At 40.4% G+C, this 21506-nt stretch overlaps 1 protein-coding gene across 1 annotated transcript in view; it reads left to right on the forward strand.

Moving 5' to 3' along the window:
* Positions 1 to 791: 791 nt before the first annotated feature.
* Positions 792 to 21506, forward strand: part of MTA3 (metastasis associated 1 family member 3) — an 87323-nt gene continuing 66608 nt past the window's right edge. The window contains exons 1-3 of the mRNA XM_054196425.1: positions 792 to 901; positions 3174 to 3241; positions 5132 to 5225. Of these exons, the coding sequence (XP_054052400.1) occupies positions 874 to 901; positions 3174 to 3241; positions 5132 to 5225 (190 nt within the window). The 5' untranslated portion in view covers positions 792 to 873. The remainder of the gene's footprint in view (positions 902 to 3173; positions 3242 to 5131; positions 5226 to 21506) is intronic.

Raw genomic sequence — 21506 nt, forward strand, 5'->3', positions numbered from 1 at the left:
GATGATTTGTAAGCACCTCCTTCAGAACTTCCTGACTCCTAGACAAGCTGCTAGGCTTATCTTTACCCTGCCGTAGCTGCTTTCTCCTGCGTTCAGGCTGGCTCCTCCGGAGGGCTTGGAGCCACCCCCGCCCCCGGGCTGCCCCCCAATTCCTTGCAGGGCTCTCCCTTCCCGCCCGCTCCCGGCAAAGGAGCCGCCAAATCCATCGCCAGCGGACGCCGTGCACAGACACACGCACACACACACGCGGGAGAAACTTTTTCTCGATTATTACTAGGAGTTTCCTGGGGGGAGGTGAGGGAGAGCCCTCGGGTGCAGGGGACAAAGCGGCGCCGGGGGAAGAGGTGGGGGGGGGGGCCGGAGGGGAGGTGGAAGACGCGGCCGCCCGTTTCATCCAAGGCAGCGCCGGGCTCCCGAGTTTGGGGACAAAGCGGCGGGAACCCGCGAAACGTGGCGGACTCCGGGAGAGGGCGGGCAGCCCCCGCTGGGAGGTAAAGCACCGGCCGGGGCTGCCGGGCACCCCCCCCCGCCTCCGCCGGGAACGCCCGCCCCGCCTCGGGCCGCCCCACCTGCGACCGGGCCCCCTGCCTCCGACCCGCCCCGGGGCCGGTGCGCGGAGGGAGGGAGGGAGGGAAGCGGTGGGGGGCGGTTGTTTAACCCTTTCCCCGCCGGGTGGCTCCGGAAACGGCCGCGGCGACGGCGGCGGCCCCGTGAGGCGCGGCGCTGTGTCCTGTGCCCGGGCGGGGAGGGGTGGCGCAGGGTGGGGGCGAGCGTGGGGCGGGGGGGCCGCGGGAGCCGCTCCCTCCTTGCCCAGCCTGGCCCGGCAGAGGCGGCGGCGGCGGGAGGAGGAGGAGGAGGGCGGAGAGCGCAGACATGGCGGCCAACATGTACCGAGTGGGAGGTATGTGGGGACGGGGCAGCGCCCGGCCCGGCTCCGGGGGCCCCTGCGCCCGGCAGCAGGGACGGGGCCTGCCCGGGGGGATCCACCCCGAGCCGCGGGTGGCGCGCACCGCGCCGGGGTGAAGAGAGGCGCTCCGGACCCCTTCGCCTGCCGCGGCAACCGCCATGGTCCCCAGCGGGGCGGCCAGGCCCGGTCGGCCGGCGGGAGGCGGCAGCAGACCCCGGCAAAGGGTCCGCCGGGCCCTCCGCGGGGCGGAGGGGGAGGACGCAGGTTCCTCCCCCGCCAGCCCTGCGCGCCGGGTGGGAGGCCGGCCCCCACCGCCGAGGAGGAGAAGGGCAGCGCCGCCCTCCGTGGGGAAGGAGGGGAGCGGCGCCGCCGGTTGCCTGACCCCCTCACCGCGGGCCGGGCACGGCCTCCCTTCGCGCCTCGCCTCCTTCCCCGGCGAGCGGCGAAGGGGCCACCCGGCGGTCCCCCTCCCGGCCCCGGCGCAGCAGCGCGGCAGGCTGGCCCGGTTGCGAGGCGAGCGAGGGGCGGCCTACCGGGACCGAGCGTCCCCGGGCCGGGGGCCTGCCTCGGCACGGCACAGCGTAGCCGCCCCTGCGGCCTGTCGGGCCCGGGCAGCCGGCGCCCGCCCCGAGGGGCGCCCGGCGGCGGTTCCCTCCCTGCCGTTCCCCCTCCCCCGGTTCCCTCCCGTTAACGGCGGCGTTTCTCCCTGCCTTCCTTTCTGGGGATAAACAATAAATCCGGCTCTGTACCCGGGGGGGGGTGTGTGGGATTTCTTTCAGCTTGCCTGCTTTACCGACGTGACCCCGGCGGAGTGCAGTGATACTGCAGTGACTGCTTTGGCACCGGAGGAAAGCGGGGGGTGGGGGGACACATCGGCGGTAAAACAAAAAAAAAAAACAACTGCGGCCAGCGTTACTCTTCCCACCCCCTGCCTGGCGAAATAGACACCGGTAACTTTCCGCTCCCCTGCCTGTGGGAGCGAATATGGCTGTGCTCCTGGTGCTGTGGCTCAGGTGCACCGCTCAAGTTCGGTTTTTCAAGTACTTGGTGCTCAAAAATGGCCTTCCTCCTCCTCCTCTCTCCTCAGCAGCCTGAGGTGAGAGGGAAGACGCGAGGAAATGAGGGGTGGCGGTGGTCAGTTTGACTCTTTTTCTGCCTCTGTCTAGAGATAATGCTGATACATCCACAGATCGTCCATCTGCATCCTCCTTCATTAGGGCGTTTAGATTGTAATCCCATCAGCCTTTACTCATGAAAATAATCCTTCTCTGGGCAGGGCTGTTGAAATCTGGGGAGGTTTTGCTTCTTAGGTCATCAGTTCTCAGTTTTTTCGTTGTAATCTTAATAAGCAATTGTGAAAAATATCCAGAGATGGTGTTCGTTCTTTCGAGCTAAATGGGCTACCTGAGGCTCTGTTTCATTGTAATCTAGTGTGAAAGCATTGCAGAAGAGTTTTATACATCATTATGGTCCCCCCACCCAATTTTTTTTTAAAGTAAAGTTTGCATGGTGCAGAAGTCAAATATCAAATGCAAAGTGTGGTTAGCATTTGATGGGTACGTTTTCATTTGATGAAAACAAATTTTGAGAAAACTATTGAAGGAAATGTGCTGCATGTCAATTCCTTGTATGTTACGTGGGAGCAGCTTTCAGGATATGAGTAAACTTCCATACACTTTATGAAAATGTTTTTGTAGTAATGATGTTATAAGACAGTTTTCCCTGGAAGAACCTCACTAACCTCATGCCTATTACTGCTTAATATAGTTTGCATGTTACTGAGCAGAGATGACAAGAAGAGCAAGTACAGTAAAATATACATTGCTCATTTGGACACCTGTACTACCACCCCACCTGATAATAAATGTGAGGTAGCATATCTTACAGAAATATTTATCACCATAATATAGAAACTCACTAAAGCATGTGATTCTTAAATCTTCCCTCATCGATTGTGAGAAACGGCTGCTTTTATATCAAGATTTATGAAGTGTGTGGATTACTGAATTACAACGTAAGCTCCAACACAAGGCATTTAACTTTATTTCAGCATGATTGTTGAAGCACATGTAGTGCAGTTATAACCAGAATTTAGGAACAAATCGTGTTAATTCTCAGCATAGAAATACTTGACTGCTGTAACATTTGTTAAAAAATCTCAGCTTTTTACAGCTTCCAGATTTAGAAGAAAATTTTTGCGCTAATAATGATAGGCTTTTACATATTATTTTTTGGTATTTCAGTATCTTTCCTTTTTTCTTTGCAGATTATGTTTATTTTGAAAATTCTTCCAGCAATCCGTATCTCATTAGGAGAATTGAAGAACTTAACAAGGTACACAAGTATCTTAAGATTTTTGCTTGACCTTTGAAACAGTCAGTGCACTTCTTAAAAAAAAAAAAAAGTTATTTCCATCCCATAAGATTTGTATTGTGGTAGAATTTTCTGGTTTTCTTTTTTGTTTGTTGTTGTTTTGTTGAGTTTTTTTTTGCTTTCTTGAGATTTGCTATGTATATTGTGTATGTTTCAGTTACTGAAATCTTGCTGTGTGATGTCCTGCAATTCTGCCCTGTTACCTAAGGAAACGCACAGTTCATCATTCCTGGTGAACAGAAGTCCTCTGCTTTAAAAACTTCCTAACAAATCCTTTGAGTGCTTGAGGAAATGAATGAATTTAATTCTCTGTATGGTGATGACACTGTGAATCCATCTGGAATGATCATGTAATGTGCCTGCTTTTGGATGTGTGTGTAAAGAGCTAGTAGGTATCAGTGAGACTTTGCAGTGGTCAAGTAACGTAATATGTGACTTTTGTGGCTGTTTATTGCTCTGCTTATTGGCAGCTGTGAATGAAGGATGGGCTTTTGAATAGAAATAGAGACTGAATTCTCTGTCTATCCTGAGTGTATTTTTATAAAGAATGGAGGCTTTTCAGAGTGTCATTTTGGGGAAAGCGTGATTACTTTTCTTCGTTATTGTACTATGAAGAATGGTGTGGGATTTTTATTTTTAGCGTGCCATAATTTTACTGTTGCATCAAGCAGTGTTAAAACTTACTGATACATATGTCAAAAGTTAATGATCAAAATGCCTATCGTGAGGTAAATAATGATAAAGATTTTTTTTTTTCCCTGTGGTTAGAAAGTAAATTAAAAAAATCAGTGACCTGTGAACGTTTTTGTTCGCATCAATGACATTACCTGTTAGTGCTGTCCAACACAACATGCACTGAGCTTCTGCATGGCAAATCGTTTTGGACTTTTATCGGAGAAGAATGTTTTTTATTTACAGTAATTGAAGTGATTCCAATCATGTTCTGAATGTAATGTTTATTATCTTCAAACTGCATTGCTATAATTTAATCTTGCTCGTGGATGGTAGAGCAGTCATGTGTTGATTTTTTATTTTTTTTTTTTAAAGACAGTTTTGAGGATATAGTCCAGATATCTTAATTGCGCATTAAGTGCTTTCATGTGTTAAAGGCATTGAGCAAACACGGAGATGTTATGGAAATGTGTAATGAAATGCTTTGGTTATCATTTTACCAGAGATAAGACGCTTTCTTTTCTTTTTGGTAAGAAACTTTAATTAAAGTATGATACTCTCCAGTGCCACATCTTGAATTTTAAATAAGTAACTCAAAGTAATGAACTAATGTACTTTTCATAACAAGAGAGAGGTTACAGTTCTTCAAATACTAGTAGATTCTTTACATTGTCAGGCTAAAGAGCATGATCCCTGTAACGAGTCATGAAAACAACTGTGAACTAAATAGCTTTTTTTATCTCAAGAGCTGCAGCGAATTTTCAAATAAACTATGTTATATTAAATATAACCGAAATATTAAATATCCAGGAAAAATGCTGTAGTACTTTGAAGTACTCATTTATGTCTAAAGCTGGGTTGTGATGAAATGTTCATAAGCTTCTAATATTTCTTAAGGATTCTTATGTTAACATGATACTGGCATTACATCTTTAAACAGCTGCATAATATAAAAATTCTTAGCACTACATACTTACAATCAATACTGTTACCTGATCTGAAATTGATGTTGGCCCGTGTCAGGAAGTTTTGACTTACTTGAGTAGTTCTGTTGATTTCAGCCTGACTGATCATGTGAAAACTACTAATATGAGGGAAAACTGCAAGCAGAGGGCATTTAATTTGTATTACTCAGCTGAGGAAGGATACATTCTGACTTGATTTATCTTTCTTTTGTAGACTGCCAATGGAAATGTGGAAGCAAAAGTGGTGTGTTTTTACAGGCGAAGAGATATTTCCAACAGCCTTATAATGCTTGCAGATAAGCATGCTAGTAAGTAGATGGTATAGGGCATTTTTTTTCCTTTCTGTTGCAGCCTGTTTGGTTTCTGCAGCTACTTAAAACTGCATTTCTTTGGCATGTGAATATATATTTATATTAGGCATTAATTAATATCCAGTTAGATGCGTATCGTTAGCTGATACTGGCCCTGCTCCTAGTAGTGGGACTTAAGTTAAAGTGTATTGAAGTGATTGAAGGTCTCCATTTGAAAAAAAAAATATATTTTTTCATCTGGAAGATACAGCTTTTTTTCTTTTTATGTCAAAATAAATCTTGGGTGTAAGTCGATGTAAGTTTAAGAGTGTTTGTAAGGATTTGATTTGACTTTTTTGAGTTAGACTTAAGCACATATTGCTTAATGCAAAGAATGAAATGTATTGATGGAGACTGAAAATCACTGGAGATTGTAAAATAGCTGTTATGTGCATTTATGCTAAATGTAGATATTAATCAGTAAAACAGTAGTAAGCATCATGTCATTGTTTTTTCAGAAAAGCAGCAAGTTGTAATAGGGGAAAAAAAGTCCCATTTTCATCATGATCTCAGCTTTTTTTGGTAGCTGCCATTTAGTCTACAACTGAAATACAATATTTTTCCCTAACTTTATAATTAAAAATACAATTCTAAAGACAAAACCAGAACCCAATAAACTGAGATGTTTGAGAAAATAGTTGTTTGCAAAATACTGCACTCATGTTTGTAAATAACTGAAGTATTAAATTTGTCAACATCTGGTAAATTTCTTGCCATATACTGTTAAATAACGTTTTGATTATAAATGATACTTGAGTTTTCAAAATTAATATGGAAATAAGTGACGTAGGGTTTTTAAATCTCTGTTTTCTAATTTACTGGTATGAATCTCTTTAAAGACATAATCCCATATTGTGTGTGCAGATATATGATGGAGTAATTAGATGCTTAAAAAATACCTAAGAATTCGTTTAATGTCAAATTCTGATAATTTTACTCATCCAAGTACTATTCGTGAAGAGAAACATCCAACTTTTGGCTTTTGTTTTATTCTTTCATTGGTCCTAGAGAAGTGGAGGTGATGTGAGTACGTAGTGTGAAGTAAAGAAAGAAGATATATCTTGCTTGTGTTCTAAAGGAATGATTTATTTAAAAGTTTTTCTAATACAGTTAGGTGCAGTTTATAATTCTTGGTGACCTATTTTATAGCAGTCTGCCCCGACAATAGTTACAGCCTTTTGAGTTCTTCCTTACAAAATGTATAGAAACAGAACTTTTAGTGAGCTTCATTAAGCTTTCCAGCACGTTTTTTTGTTTTTCTCTTCTAATGGAGGAGGCAGTGAAGGATGGAAAGGATAACGATTTTAGTGGAAATACTTTTTTTTTATTTGATTTTTAAAACATGAATGTGGTAAATTTTTTTGGTTAGCTTGTTTTTGAGAAAAGGGTGTGTTAGTTCTGTGGGCATCATTTGATCTGGAAAGGTGAATAAGATTTTTCTATTTCTTTTGTGAGTTTTACATTGCCATTTTGTCAGCACTTTGGTATAAAGGACTTGTTGACGGTCTGGTGCTCTTCCACTATAGCATACTAGGGGTTTATTGGTGTCAGTAGAAGTACCATGGAATCTTCCGTCATGTTTTCTCTATTGAGATTCTCTTATGGTTATCTAGCAAGAAAATAGAAATGTAATTTCTAGCTGATTCAACAAGGCATCTTTAGAATGGCTCTGTCTCACAGATCCTAAGTCTTCTAACCCGGTGTTCTTATAGATTAGGTTTCTCTGTGGACGCTTTGTCTGTACAAAATGTTTTCTTTCTGACTAATCTGTGGAATCTGTACAGCTAAATCATCTTACGAGATATATGTTACAGTTACAGGGGACAGCACATAGTGAAGGTTTGCTCGCCTGGATCTTCGTACAGCTCATACAGCAGATGTAGTTAAATGTCAAATAAATTTAAATGTTTTGATTCTGGAATACCACAGTGTTCTGTTTAAAAATATGATGTATGTAAACAAAATATTTGTATATTTGTGAATTGAATGTTTTGGGAATGTTTTACATAGCTAAACATGTTGATGCTTCAACACGTCTACGTGTTTTGTTATAAAATAAATGCTAAAAGATACAAGTTTCTTACAGAATGGAAATTCTAGTTCAGTCACTGGTTACTCCAGTGTACGTGTCTAGAGAAGTCTTTTAAGTATAATATCTGCTTGCTACTTCCTAATGATGTTTTTATATTGCGAGCATATTTTTTTTCTTTTTGATAGAGAAAACTGTCTACTTTTGAGGATTTTTGGCAGGTGGGCATTGGGTTTTTTTGGGTGGCACTTCAGTTTCTGAAGGTTGCATTTTGTGATGTCGGTATGGTCCCATTTAATAAGAAAAGAAAATAGTTTAATAAGAAAATATTTTGGAACTTTAAGAACAAATTTTCAATAACTTGAAAAAGTTTCAAAACATTTTAAGAATATTTGGGGAAAATAGAATTAAATAGATCTTGTGACGTGATCACTGGTAAAGAGTTGATATACTGATTTTTGGGTTTGCTTGTTTGTTTTTTAAGTTGTCTACGAAAAAGTTTCAGGATATAAAAAGAATCGGGGGGGTAGGAATTGACTTTTCCTTAGGCCATTCTAAAATACTTGGGTACAGAGGAGTTCCCTTGATTTCAAAGCATCAGATGCTAATCTGTGAGGAAGTTGCATTTCCTTCGTTTTTTCTCTGGTGTTTCTGGTGGAAGTTAATTAAAGAGCATTTTTATTGGTCTACCAGCATCATGTATGATGTCAGTCTAGATATGGGAATAGTTCTATAAGTTGACTGGAGCCATCGAAATCCAGGAGTTTGGAATATTTTATGGGCCCTTGAAGACATTATGTTTTTCCCTCTTCGATTTCTGTTGCTATGGAATAGAGTCTATGATAAGGCCAACTTGAAAGCCAAAAGAAAATACTGGCCAAGGTCAGCTTTTCGATCCTGTGCAGCCTCCTGAGCGGAGTAGGTGTGTTCTGTCAGTGTATCACCCACCAACTCTTAGGTTGTAGCCATTACCATAGGGTCCCTGTGAGGGGGTTCATTCCTTTCTTCGTGCAGCAGAGTAAGGCTTACTTTATGGGGAAAAGAAGGAAAAGAGGTGAATAGAAGACAGCAGGCAGTACAAGAGCTCTTTTGCAGCAGCTGACTGAAGTACTAAGCAAATGAACTTGGAGAGAAAACGCGAAACCACTTGGCTTGTTAAAATGGAAGAAGGAAATGTAAAGGGGTGCCATAGAGATATTTTCTAACCCAGTGGTGTGATTGAATGAGAAACTGCCAACTGGATCTGGATCTGTAAAATTTAGATGATCTTTTATCTAAAGTGGGGTTGATATAAATATTTTAAGCCAAGGTTTCAGGCACTGGGAAGAGGAGGAGTATACTAGCTCTGTACTGGCACTGGGTTTGGGTTACAGTGAAGGGCTCAACTTCTGTATTTCCTTCTTTTGTAATAGATTTATGAACTGTTATTTCTCGAAGCTGAGTAGGGTGGCCTGAGTGCCTTATGCCTTTTTTTTTTTTTTTCCCCCACAGTTCTTTACATTTTGTCTCTCTGGTCATGTGCTATCGTGTAATACTATGTCTGAAGTCACTCTCTTACTGCAACTCCTCAAACAGCTTTTGCCTAGCCAGCTACCTGGGGAGGATATAAAAAATATTGCTGTTGTCAGAGCCCTTTGTCGTCTTATATATTAAGAGAGCTTGCTTTGACTTAGGTGTGCTGAACTCCTGACTAAATGCCCGGAAAAATTCTTGATTAAAGCATATGCCCTTGATCAAGCACATGCAGTATGTATTTTTTCTCACTAACAAAATTGATGCTCTTGTGAATGAGACAGGAGTCAATTTAAAAAAAAAAATGAAAATCTGAGGTGTATTGGTTTCAGTGACTGAGAGATCAAAGGTAAAACAGATTTTTCTAGATTACAGAAGCTGTAGTCAAAATCTCCTTTTTTCAATCTCATTTGCTCTGTAGAGATCACCTACTGGCTTTACTTCTCATAGTTGCGCTTTTTTAAAGACTTAGCCTTCGGCTGTTGAACAGTCACGATTCAAGTTGCATTGCTTTGCAAAATGGTGTTTCTGCTACAGTATTTTTGTATGCAATAGATTTCTAGGAAAAAAGGAAGAGTCGTCTTAGCGACCTAGTGATTCCTGTTCAACAGTTGTAGTCTATACTCAGTTCTGACTCTGGTATGACACAGACATATTATTGTGATCAGAAACAAATCCAGTATTCTCTCTGTACTTTAGTTTCTTTATCTGTAAAGTAATGCGCTTATTAGCAGCTCTTGTTAAGGTTGGTGAAAAACATTTAATATACCAATACATTTTTATAGCTCCCATTAAAAGATCTCAAAGCTCCTTACAAATAATTAGCCTAAAAATTAAGAGTTTATTTTGTATATTAATATCATGACAGTTCCAACAGTCCTGGAAATGCGAAACAGCAGTTTTGCCGTTGTTGAACTCTCTTACTTTTATGTAAAGATGCTTTATATTTGTGGAAAAAAACCCACAAAAACCCAAACCCAGCCAACAATTATTTTGCACGTTGTCAATCTATGTTAGCATCATAATAATTGCCAAACATTCCATATGCGTCAAAGAGAATGAAGCTGTTAATATTCCATCTGATTTTTGCGAAGCATTTTATTTCAGTAGAGCAGCAGGCTAGCAGGTAGCATAGAAGATGTCAAGAAAATGGGCTTAACTTGAGAAATATTGTTTAATATATTTAGTAGTAATGTAGATTACTCATTAATATTCCCAAAGATATACAAAACTGAAATGTGAATTCCTTTCATATGTCATCAGTTTTTTTTTAATATATGGTTGCTGTTACACAGTGGTATTCTTAATAACTCAATTCCAGGAAAAACACATGGGAGTTTTTCCTGCCCTCTTTGACAATCGAAGAAATACAAGTTAGAAAGTTTCATTTTTCACTACTTTTCTCAAGTGTACACAGAACTAAAAGAGGAATAGGGCAATTCAGATATTCAGTGTATAAGAAAAAAATTGTGTGTGTGTAGAGACCCTGTGGGTTCAGTAAAGGGCTCCAGAGTAAATGCCTAAAATGCTTTGTGTTGTTCAGTGTACTTTTCTCTTAGTCACATATTTGACTCAGTATAATTCAAAACATTTATAATCTAGTATTACTGGGTTATTTTTGTCCAATCAGATGAAAAACTGCCAAAAACTTGGTGTTTGGGTTTATTTTTTTTTGCTGTGGTTCTTTTTTATTGTAATTCTTGTACATCAAACTAAATAGCTGTTATTCAGAAAAAATATTATGTTTCTTTAATCACAGTCCCTTTTCTGAAAATCAGTTTAAGATGAGAGACTGTTCCTGTTAGTAATTCAAATCGTATGTTTTAGCATAGAAAGTATCTTTTGACTGGAGATTTTATTTGAAACCTTTAATTGGCTTTCTTTGTCCCATTAGTTCCCTTGAATAATACCTGTTGTCTCCACAGCCTATGTTTGGTTAGAAGGACCTTTGGTCAAATGAATATGAGACAAATAATTCTTCCATTGTATATGATCCATTTTCTCCGCCTTCATAATCGTAAATGTTTTTAAATAATTCATACTTTACTTTTTTATTTTTTTAAATGGTGAATGCTTATATTGTTGTATTCCTCCATATAACTTCCAGGGAATGAATTAAGGCAGTTTATTAGCTTTACTGGTCGTGCTAGTGGAGACTGACATCCATCCTACAGGAAAGGATGCTCAGAGGCACAGAGAGTTCTTAGTTACTCTTTCACGGGAATTGAAGTTTAAAGAGCTGCCTGTTTAGCAGGTGGTCCTTTGAATAAAAAGGTCATTGTATTGCAGTGGTCTTGATAAAAATAAAAGAGAAACAAAACCTTTTGGGTCTTGTTTATGGTGACATGGGTGCAAAAAAAAAAAGAATTTAGAACTTGGGTTCAATTGATTTGTGTTTCTTACAGTAGGGTGTAAGTGGCTCTTCTGTGGAATTTAGTGGCTTTCTGTTGTGGTTTAACCCCAGCCAGCAGCTAGAACCACTCAGCTGCTCGCCCTCTTCCCCCAGCCTGGATGGGGGAGAGAATTGGAAGAGTAAAAGAGAGAAAAAAAACCTCGTGGATTGAGCTAAATAGTTTAATAGGTAAAGCAAAAGCCGTGCATGCAAGCAAAGCAAAACAAGGAATTTGTTCACCACTTCCCATGGGCAGGCAGGTGTTCAGCCATCTCCAAGAAAGCAGGGCTCCATCACGCATAATGGTTACTTGGGAAGACAAATGCCATCACTCTGAACGGATTCCCCCTTCCTTCTTTTTCCCCAGCTTTCTATGCTGAGCATGACGTCACATGGCATGGAATATCCCTTTGGTCGGTTGGTGTCAGCTGTCCCGGCTGTGTCCCCTCCCAGATTCTTGTGCCCCCCAGCCTGCCTGCTGGCGGGGCAGTGTGAGGAGCAGAAAAGGCCTTGAGAGCTTAGCAACAACCAAAAATACCAGTGCGCTATCAAAAGTAGTTCTCATCCCAAATCCAAAATGTAGCTCTATACCAGCTGCTAAAAAAAAAAGTTAACTCGAAACCATGATGCTTTCATAAGGTTTTCTGTAAAGTTACATTTCTTTTTTTAATTGCAGTGGGTGAGAAGGTCTCTTTCCTGCTTGCTGTTAAGAAAACAGATCTGTTGATATTACTCTGTGATGAAGGATACCATTTTTCTGGATGTTAGATGGGAGGGGAAGGAGCTAAAGAGTGGAAAGGCAGAGCTGGGAATCAAAGACAGGAGAATCTCTTGGAGCATTTGTAAGGAAGAAGAAGGCTTGGCTGCTAGTTATGCCCAAGGGATGGGCGAGCATACTTGTGTAACTGGTTCAGTGAGATACTACCTTCCTAATCTCAAGGCTTCTGTAAATATAAACTAGTGTTAGTTTGCAGCTTAGTGTCTCTGGCCCTCTCATCTCTCTCCACCCACATCCCCCGTTCCCTTGGTGAATACCCAAGAATTAGGAGAAAATTATTTTTGACCTCACATATCTGCCCTCTTTTCAGGAGATCATTGATTTAGAAGATCATGGGGTTTGCTTTGAAGATGGGATGGTGAAAAGAGACAAAACCAAATATAATAAGCCAGGAAAGTTTAGAATGAGTTCCAATGGCTGTTTTGCTTGAGACTGGAATTTTGCATGTTGACTTATTTACAGTCAATAATAGAGACACGTAAACTAAACACTAGCAAATTCAAGTAGGTTGTGTTGCTCCTGGGGATCCTGAAGTCTATGATGTGGGTGAAACACACCCTAGGAGGAGCATTTAGGGATGATACAGATAACAAATTCTTTAATCAGTGGCAGAGTAGCTTTTATGCTGAAGTATTTTTATATTACTGTAACTATCACTTTCACTGAAAATGAGCTTGAGGAGTAGGGTTGGCTTTTTTTGTGAGGAAGAGATGGCCTTTTTGATCTCCTGAGACAGGGGAACATTTACACAAGAGAATGCCTTCAGATGTAATTTATTTGGGGGGGGGGGGGAGGAATTCAGAAGTTGCTGAAATAGAGCAAGCCTTATCCAAAATTACAGCCTTGTCACCAAGGAGAAACTTGTCTCAAGGCTCCCAATTATCCTTTTCAAGGGCACTTTGGGTAGTCTCGTAAATTATGTGTTCTGTTCATTTGATTTTTGTGCAAGAACTGCATACTTGTAAATTATTTTTTTTTCTCAACAGTAAAAGCAATAAAGAGTAATGAGGAGCTTTTTGCTTTTGGCCATATCTGAGTTTTTTTTCTGTGAATGACATTTTAGCATTAGGAGTTAATTGTAGTATATATTGTCTCATTAACAAGTTTACTGTCATCTCTAAGTATATTGTGGAATTATTAACTGTTGTGGCCATTCAGACTATCTTTGGTGCAGAATGTCTTGTTAGATTGTGAATGTTAATGATCTTCTCTTAAAGGAATGAATGGATGTGCAACTAATTTCATAAGTTTAGGAGTTCTTAGCCCTGGTGGAAAACTTGCATAAATGCACTTTTTTCACCTGAGTATAAGTGGTTTGGGTATGTAGAATTTTGCACATATAAAAACATTGTCCACGCTATGCAGTTAGTTTGTGTAACTGCCTCTGAATTTTTGCATGAACTAGCATACTAGCTAGTAACTGCTAGTTTCATCTTTTGACCTCTTAAGAGTAGATTTATAATTTTGGGCAGCCATACCTAGATTTTTTTAAATTCAAAAACCTTATTTTCTGAACATTTAATTTAAAAGGCTTGAACGCATTGCTGCCAATCTCTGTGAATGTAAAACCAAACTAAAACCAAAATCTGGATTGACTCCGTGAACTTGCTGTGGAGAGTGGAAAGCTGCGAAATATCAGTTCATTTTTATACTTGAAGCTGTTTAATAGGTATCTGAAATTCAGCTTCTTATTTTTATTGCTTAATTACTGGAATTATTTATTTAGTATGTTTCCTCAGTAGGGAGGGAGCCGGTGGGCTACAAAAGGTGGCACTTTTTTGAGCTCTACTCAAAATAAATTCTTCACACTTTGAATTGTTGGAAGGAGACAGTGTTCACAGAAAACTGCCAAAGCATTGTGTGTTCTCTGTTTCCCTGTGTTTCTTAGCATTAATGTCCCCATGGTAAAGTTTAAATATATGCATCAGTATTGCCATACTATTTGTTCTGTGTTTCTTTTGATTTGTGGAAAACACATAACTGTCATCTCTCAGCTGCTAACTTTCTTGCCTCCTTATGTTTGTTAATTGTGCAGGCCAGTGATCCTACACTGTCTTCTCGATGATCTCAAAAATACTAGTAACATTTAAATTGATATTATTGATCATAATTTGTTGTGTCATGACAATAAATAGGATATTTCACACCTCCTAGGTTGCCATAATCTCAGATGGTTCTACTTTTCTTTTTTTCTTGGCTCATAATTTAAGTGACTGTTCCCAGTTTCTTCCCAGTGCACTGTACCAAAGCACCTGAGGCATAAATTTTAGACTACAAAAACATTGCTAGATTATCTGTATCTGTAAAGCTCCAATTAGAGATGCATTTTACATCTTCAAAGAGTTCTCTGATAGTCTAATTGAATCAGTAGTTTATATTGCCTACAAATCTGAATGATGTAAACTCACTATTAATGTAGAAAGACTTTTTTTCCCATCGTGCAGTGGCAGTTAAATGTATGAATCGGGAATCAGGCCTGATGATTTAAGGGCTTACTAGCAATAATTCTTGAATGTCTATACCATGCAGTGGAATGAAGTCTGCAGTTGTCCGCTGTAATTAATACTTATGCATGCCAGTAACTTCACACACGATGACAAAGATGGAGTTTATTAGCTTGGGCAAAGCACTCTGTGAGAACGAATGTAGTGCTTCCTACCCAAGCTGATTCATGCAGTGCTGAGTGTATATGGCGTGAGGTATTATGCAAAAGGTAGAAGTATCAGATCAGATTAATAACTAAAGGACTTCCGTGGTTTGTCTGTAAATTCTTTGTTAAATGTAGGCTGCACAAATAACGGGATATGGGCTCAAAGTTACCATATGTATTGAGTTTGACATGCCCCAAACCACATGGATTATCGCCGTGGGTGGCTGGAACGGCTGTGCTCTTCAGCGATGTGATTTGTCGGTTTGATCAATACTTTGTTTTTCACCTCAGCTACTGTTTATAACTCTGAGCAAGGGAAGATTTGTAGTGCGAATCTGCTTTAATTCTGATTTTGATGTGCTACACAAGTACTTCTGCAAGGATCCTTGCAGAGAGACACTTTATACTAACGTAGAATATATCACTCCCATGAGCAAAACAAGTTTGAGTGGTAAAAGTGCAGTTTTTTTCTTCGGTAAAAGCCTGTTCTACATTACCAAATTCCTAAAAGACTTTGGGGAGCTAACTAGTTCATTTTGACTGTCACCCACTGTCTGAATCTAAAACTTCTTTGCAGATTTCTCATGGTACGTAAGATGCCTTCACCGTGCAGATTGCGTAGTTGCTGGGCTGTGCATAGAGCGCTCTATCTGCATACATCCAGGGGTTATGTAGGTGCGTGTGCCTTTTCTACTTGTGCAACAGGTTAAGCATCTATCAAAACCCAGCACGACTAAATTAGCAGTCTTCCCATTTTTGATATGCTGACTGATAGACTTCAATTTTCATTTGTCTGTTCTTGTTTCTGTGAAAGATTGTGACAGTGATACGCAACGCTGAAGAGAGTCGTGTTTCAGTTTCCTGTATTAAAAGTGCAGCCTTGTTTTGGCTTAAACCAGTGCAGAAATCGTTAGTGTTGGCAGGGTCAGTGACCTGTAACCTAGTCCTATGGGGTACTGTGGCCCTTTGCTATGTGACGGTTCCTTTAGGGCAGATCATTTGATTGATGCTGCTGTCAGGAGTGAAATCCTGATGCTATTATTCAGTGGGGCCTCAATGGGCCAAGGACTCAGTTGCCAAGTATCATACAAGAAAAAGGGCTTTGATACATGGACAGCTTTTATATTTCTTTTTGCCTTGAAAGGGTGACTAGCTTTGTGTACTTTCATACTGCTCCTTCCTTTCTTTTCCTGTTGTTAATTTTTTTCTTAATAAGAGGAAAAAAAGCCAGGATCAGAATAATGAATATTCAATATGTATGAAGTGAGCAAATGATGATTTTCTGATATTTTACATCATACTGTAACAAACATGGTATTTGAATGTGTTGTCTACGAAAGAAAGTACTGAGAGTACTTGGTTTACTTGACCTTTATTTCCATTTATTTAAAGAAAAATGGCAAAAATGGCATATGTATTAAAGATTTGAATAGTTAATAGTGTGATGTTTATTCTTACGCTGTTCTGCTTGTTTTTTCCCCACCAGCATCAGAATTAATAAATTAAGAGACTTTAATAATTTCGAGTAATACCTGTATTCGTATGTGTTTATACTTTCTCATTTCATATGTATAGTTCTCATTAATTAGAGTCTTAAGATCTCTGTATATGCATTAAGGATGTAATACACCCTGTAAGATAAATCTCTAGCATAGCTGAAGATGGAAAAAAATGAACTTTTAAGTCTTATGTAGACCTTCAGAGTGAGTGAACCCCTCTTCCTGCTTGTTTCGTGAGGTCTATAAACAGAAAAGCTTTCTTACCTTGCTGGCATTGAGCAGACATTGTCTTGGATAACATTCTTCTCATGTTAAAATCCTTCACGTAGAGTTTTAATGTGTCTTGGTTAAGTTTATTCAAGAACAGGATATACAAATCCTTTTCTTCCTTTTTTTTTTCCTACTACTTCTTTCCTCCCTGCAAAAAATCAATCAAAGTTCAGCCTTCTGGAAGGAGAGACTGTAGAAGATAAATAATTTGTATTTTATAAGCAGAATCATATGCCATTCTGAGTAGGGGTAGGAGGGTGCTTGTACAATCTGTGCCTTTTCGTCTCTGCCAACAAATTTTTAAAAGCTGTTCTGCTATTGAGGATGTGAATTGTATGTTAGAAAGCAGTTCAGGTCTCTGAAGCTCTGTGGTTATTGTCGTGCGGTGAAAGAAAATGCCTGTGTAGATCTTAAAAGTGGACTCTGGGTTCTTACAGAAAACTTAAGAGATTTTTGGTGTTCTTAGTTTTCTACATGACTTTTTTTTTTTAATATTTATAATGCATTTTATTAAGGAGAGGCAACTACGCAACTTGTTAACTAACTGCATCAGGCACACCTATTTTCTATTCTAAAGGAAAGACCATCGTGTTTTAACAAGATACTATGAGCAGGAGGTCTGTATGGAAATGATGAAAATCCAAGTGATGGGAAAAGTTGTTAATAGCATCAGTCTCATGAAAATGAAAGCTACTGATCTCCCTTTTACTCAAAATCAGGTCTAATAATTATTCATGCAGGTTACATGGCAATTGTTGCAGGTAGCCTTTGTATTTCTTGAGCCAGATGATAGATCTAAAAAATGATTTTTTAGGCAGTGTCAGATTCCCATGCTCTGTAGGGTGGTCTGCCAGCCAGGATTTGAGGTTAGAATAAAACTTCCCACTTTCTTTCCCACCACAGCTCTAAACTCATTTACATTTTCGAAAAGTTACTAATTGGTTTCTGATTCATCTGATGAGCTGGATACCAGTAATTGGACCTTGAAAATATTCATCATATTGGAAATAGCTGTGTCCATGGCACAATTTTGAGTCTACTGCTCGCTGCTACTAACGAGCTGCTTAAAGAAACACTGTGCAGGACTGTTGCTCCACACATGCTGCAACAGGTTGCTACAGTTCAGACAGGTGTACACATGACCAAACACATTTTGAGCCCTGTAACGGGGTATTTTCTCGTTTGGAAGAGTTTGCATTTGAATAGGTGAGACAGAAACCAGGTAAGAGGGAGAGCGGGGAAAAATCTACTTCAGATTTATGATAACAGAATTGCCAGCTCTTTCATCATTGCCTGCGTGTCATTATTTTCATGCTTCTATGGGATCGTTCTGTTCTGTAGTGTTGTCATAAGCTAGCTTCCAGTGCTGAATGATAGGATTAAAAAACTAGTGTGCTTACTCTTGTATTTATTCATGTCACATTTAATTTATTAAGATATATTTATTAATGTAGCACATCGTGATTCATACTACTTATGAAGGTAATCCTTCCCTGCCTTCCACCCATGAGTTCCTTGCTCTCAGAAATCTCCAAAACCAGTTATCCAAAAAACCCACCCATCAAGTTTTGGAAGGCGGAGTTTCTGGTGATGAAAACTGTGGTAGTTTTCATTAAATATTTTTGCTGCAGGCCTGCGATAAACATGAGATAGTTACCCAGTTGCTTATAACTGACTGTCATCCTGGGAATTGTTACTATTGTAACATGCTACTTGGAATTACTCAAAAACACCCTTTTGCATGATTTTAGAAATAATTTCTATTATTGGAGAGTAGGTGTGGCATATTAGTTCTTAATGGTTGTGCAGTATAATTATTTTTGGTTTGTGACCTCCTTTAGAAGAATAATTACAAGGTGGTGTGGGAGGGAGGATCACCTGGAAAATTGTGTGAGAAAATTGGATAACCCCTTGTGCTGTACAATAGGAATTAAAAGTACACCTGTTCCTTGTAAACACAACTATCGGTCTTTTTTTCCTACCTGCAGAATTGCTCAGATTCACACTTTAGATAGTAATATGCTAACTAAATGACTCATAATCCATACAAATTGTGCTTTAGATTTCTAATCCTGTCTGACAGTAACAGCAAATACCAAATTGGTGTTACATATTCGAACAGCCATCTGAACATTGTACTAACAGACGTGGTGCAAGTAAAGCTGATTAATTCAGCTTTGGTAAACGCTTTCTCAGTCAAATTGACAGTATAACCGTTGCATAGTCTAGCTCACAAAGTTGATTAAAGTGCTTTACTACAGCGCTAGGGTCTTAAGTATCACAACTAAGTTAGTACAACACAACGTGTGGCAGGAAGCCTCACACAGATGAGCAAATTGGCCAGCTGCTCACCTCAGCGAGTTCTTCATTCACAGTCTGAATAGAGTTGTTCAGATGGTTAGACTTAATGTTCTTTTGTACTCATTTTGGCAGTAAATGGATTTACTCCCTCTCCCTCAAAAACCTATATTTATAATTCTTACTGCTGTAGCATCTAACTGCCAAATGCACACTTGATGTTTTTGCCACAACTAGCTAAGCTTGAAAGAGACTTACGCACAGCCATCATTGCTTTGATGTGGGGTAAACTTGCTGCTGTTCAGCGTTCTCGGCTTTTTATCTGTAGGTTTTTAAATATGTTGGCAATACCTGGGATGTATATAGGGCCGAGTATAGAAGAAAAAGATATACAGGAAAGGAAAAAAGCTTAGAAACCATACTGACAGTAAGGCTTAGTGGCATTCTTTGAACTGAAATTTACACTGACCTAATAAAATTTTAAAGGTGTTTTAACAAACTTGGTGAAACTGCTGTAACTCCAGAAATTGTGGTAGTGATTTAAATCTCTCCATTTAAGCTTGCATAAGCCGGATGCAGCTAAGCTGAGATATGGTTTCAAAATTGGAAGCAATTAAGTTTAAGAGGTAGGAAGTTAACGCATCTCAGTTTTTGGTTGCACTGCTCATTTAATTCAGCGTCAGTCCGTGCTGCTGTTGAAAGGAGTGGTTCTTGGTTTCACGTCTTTCCAGTTTAAGTCACTTATTCCTGCTTTTTTCCTTTGTGCCAGCACTAACATTTTTGGTAGGCACACCAGGCTAGGGAATCGGAATTGATCTGGGTTAAGGGGCAATTAGGTGAATAAAAAAACCAATTGCATGGTCTGAGTCAGAGGGTGGTGGTTAAGGATTCATACTGTGTGTGGAGTCCCACAGGGATCTCTACGGGGACCTGTCTTTATCAGTGACCGGGAACAGCAATGTGGTATGCTCCCATCATGTTCACAGGTGACACCACACTGGGGGGAGTGACCAGGTGATACGCTTGAGGGAAGAGCTGGTAGCCAGGGATTCCTAGAAAGCAGGAGCAATGGGATATCAAGGACCTGAAAATACTCAACAGGGACAAATGCCAAATCTTGCACCTGGGAAGGAAAAGCCCTGCCAGGGATATGGGCTGAGAACAGAGGGGCTTGGGCCAGCAGCTCTGCAGGAAAGGCCCTGGGGATGCTGGCAGACAGCGAGGCCCTGGCAGCAAAGTTGGCCATCGGCATCCTGGACTGTATCACCAGGCACATAGCCAGTAGATTAAGGCAAGTAATTACCCCCCTGATTATTCAGCACTTGTTGCACCACATCTAGGTACTGCACCCAGTTTTAGACCCCTGATACAGGAAAGTTGCTGATAAATTGCAGTAAGTTCAGCAGAGGCCACAATGTGGGCACTTGCCCTGCTAGCAGAGGCTGTGGGAATTGATCCCGTTTAGCTTGGGGAGGAGGTGGATTCCCAGTGCCTGTGTGGGGGTTATAGAGAAGATGGAGTTGGTTTCTTCGCAGTGACTAAATTGAAACAGCGATTCAGATTAGATATAAGGAAAAGCTTTTTCACCATGGTTGTGTTGCTGGAGAGGTCATGTGGCCCTCAGGGGTTTTCAAGACCCAACTGAATAAAATGCTGAGTAACCTGGGCTGACCTCACAGCTGAGTCTACTTTGAGGAGGAGTTTGTATTAGAGAGCTCTGGAGGCCCCCTTTCAGCCCTGAACTACTCTGCGTTTCCATGGTTTTGTGATCCAGCCAACCTCTAGCTGAAAATAACAGTCAGCGGTTTGGTGACAGTAGAGGGAGAACTTTATTCTTCCTTTTGAAACTGAAGATTTACTCCCTCTCCCTGAAGACAGCCTTCAGTGTTTAAACTAATGTCTCTTACTTTCTGTTGCAGTAGATGAGAGGAGCACATGTTGGGTTATTTTGACTTAGTTAAGAAAGAGTAATTTGTTAAAAGGGAATTTAATTGTTTGCTAGCTGTTTGCTAGTTTCACCATAGAGTGGTTTGAGTCTCATTTAAACCTCTAAATGCCTTTCAGGATTTATTTTAGCTATTTTTAAACCACTTTATATTAAATGGGTGTATTGTGTTTCTAGACACTTTCCCTCAGTTTATTTTTATTTCCGTTGTAAAAACAAGCAGCTCTTCCTAGTGGCAAGCTTGAGTCATCTCATTACTTAACGATAAACAAAGACACTGTATATGAAGCCTAGGTGGCATGGACGGTTGTCTCTTATGCTCACTAAGAACACCAGCATTTTCTACCAGTGAATCCCACAAATGAAATTGAAGAGGGGAAAAAAAAGAGTTTATCGCATTTTTAAAAGTAGTAACACATACGTAAAATGAGTGAGAATTACAGTTTCTTCCGAGTATTCATTGCTTGCTTGTCAGTTAAGTCTTACTTATGTCAGAGGGAAACGGGAAAGGCTATGTCTGCAGCGCTGCCGCTGAAAGTATCACCAAATCACTCTGGTTTGCAGGATCAAAGTAAGTATTTACAATTGCTGATTAGAAAGCCCATGTATAATAAATAGGCCTAAAGCTTTTAAAAGCTCACTGGAGATGTCTGCTTTTGCTCTCCAGGATTTTTCCTTTAAATAATGAAATATTTCTCATAAACCAGGAAAAGTACTACAAACCAGCATTATCTTAAACTTTGCTCAAGGCCTAACAGGGATTGCGTCATTTTCAAAAACTGATTGTATTCATCTTCGTAGTCATACCTAAGACTTTCAACATATTTTTAAACTGAAAAATTTTAAATTGAATTTTGTTTTCGTTA

This window comes from Rissa tridactyla, chromosome 3 (assembly GCF_028500815.1).
Source record: "Rissa tridactyla isolate bRisTri1 chromosome 3, bRisTri1.patW.cur.20221130, whole genome shotgun sequence".
NCBI classification, from domain to species: Eukaryota; Metazoa; Chordata; class Aves; order Charadriiformes; family Laridae; genus Rissa; species Rissa tridactyla.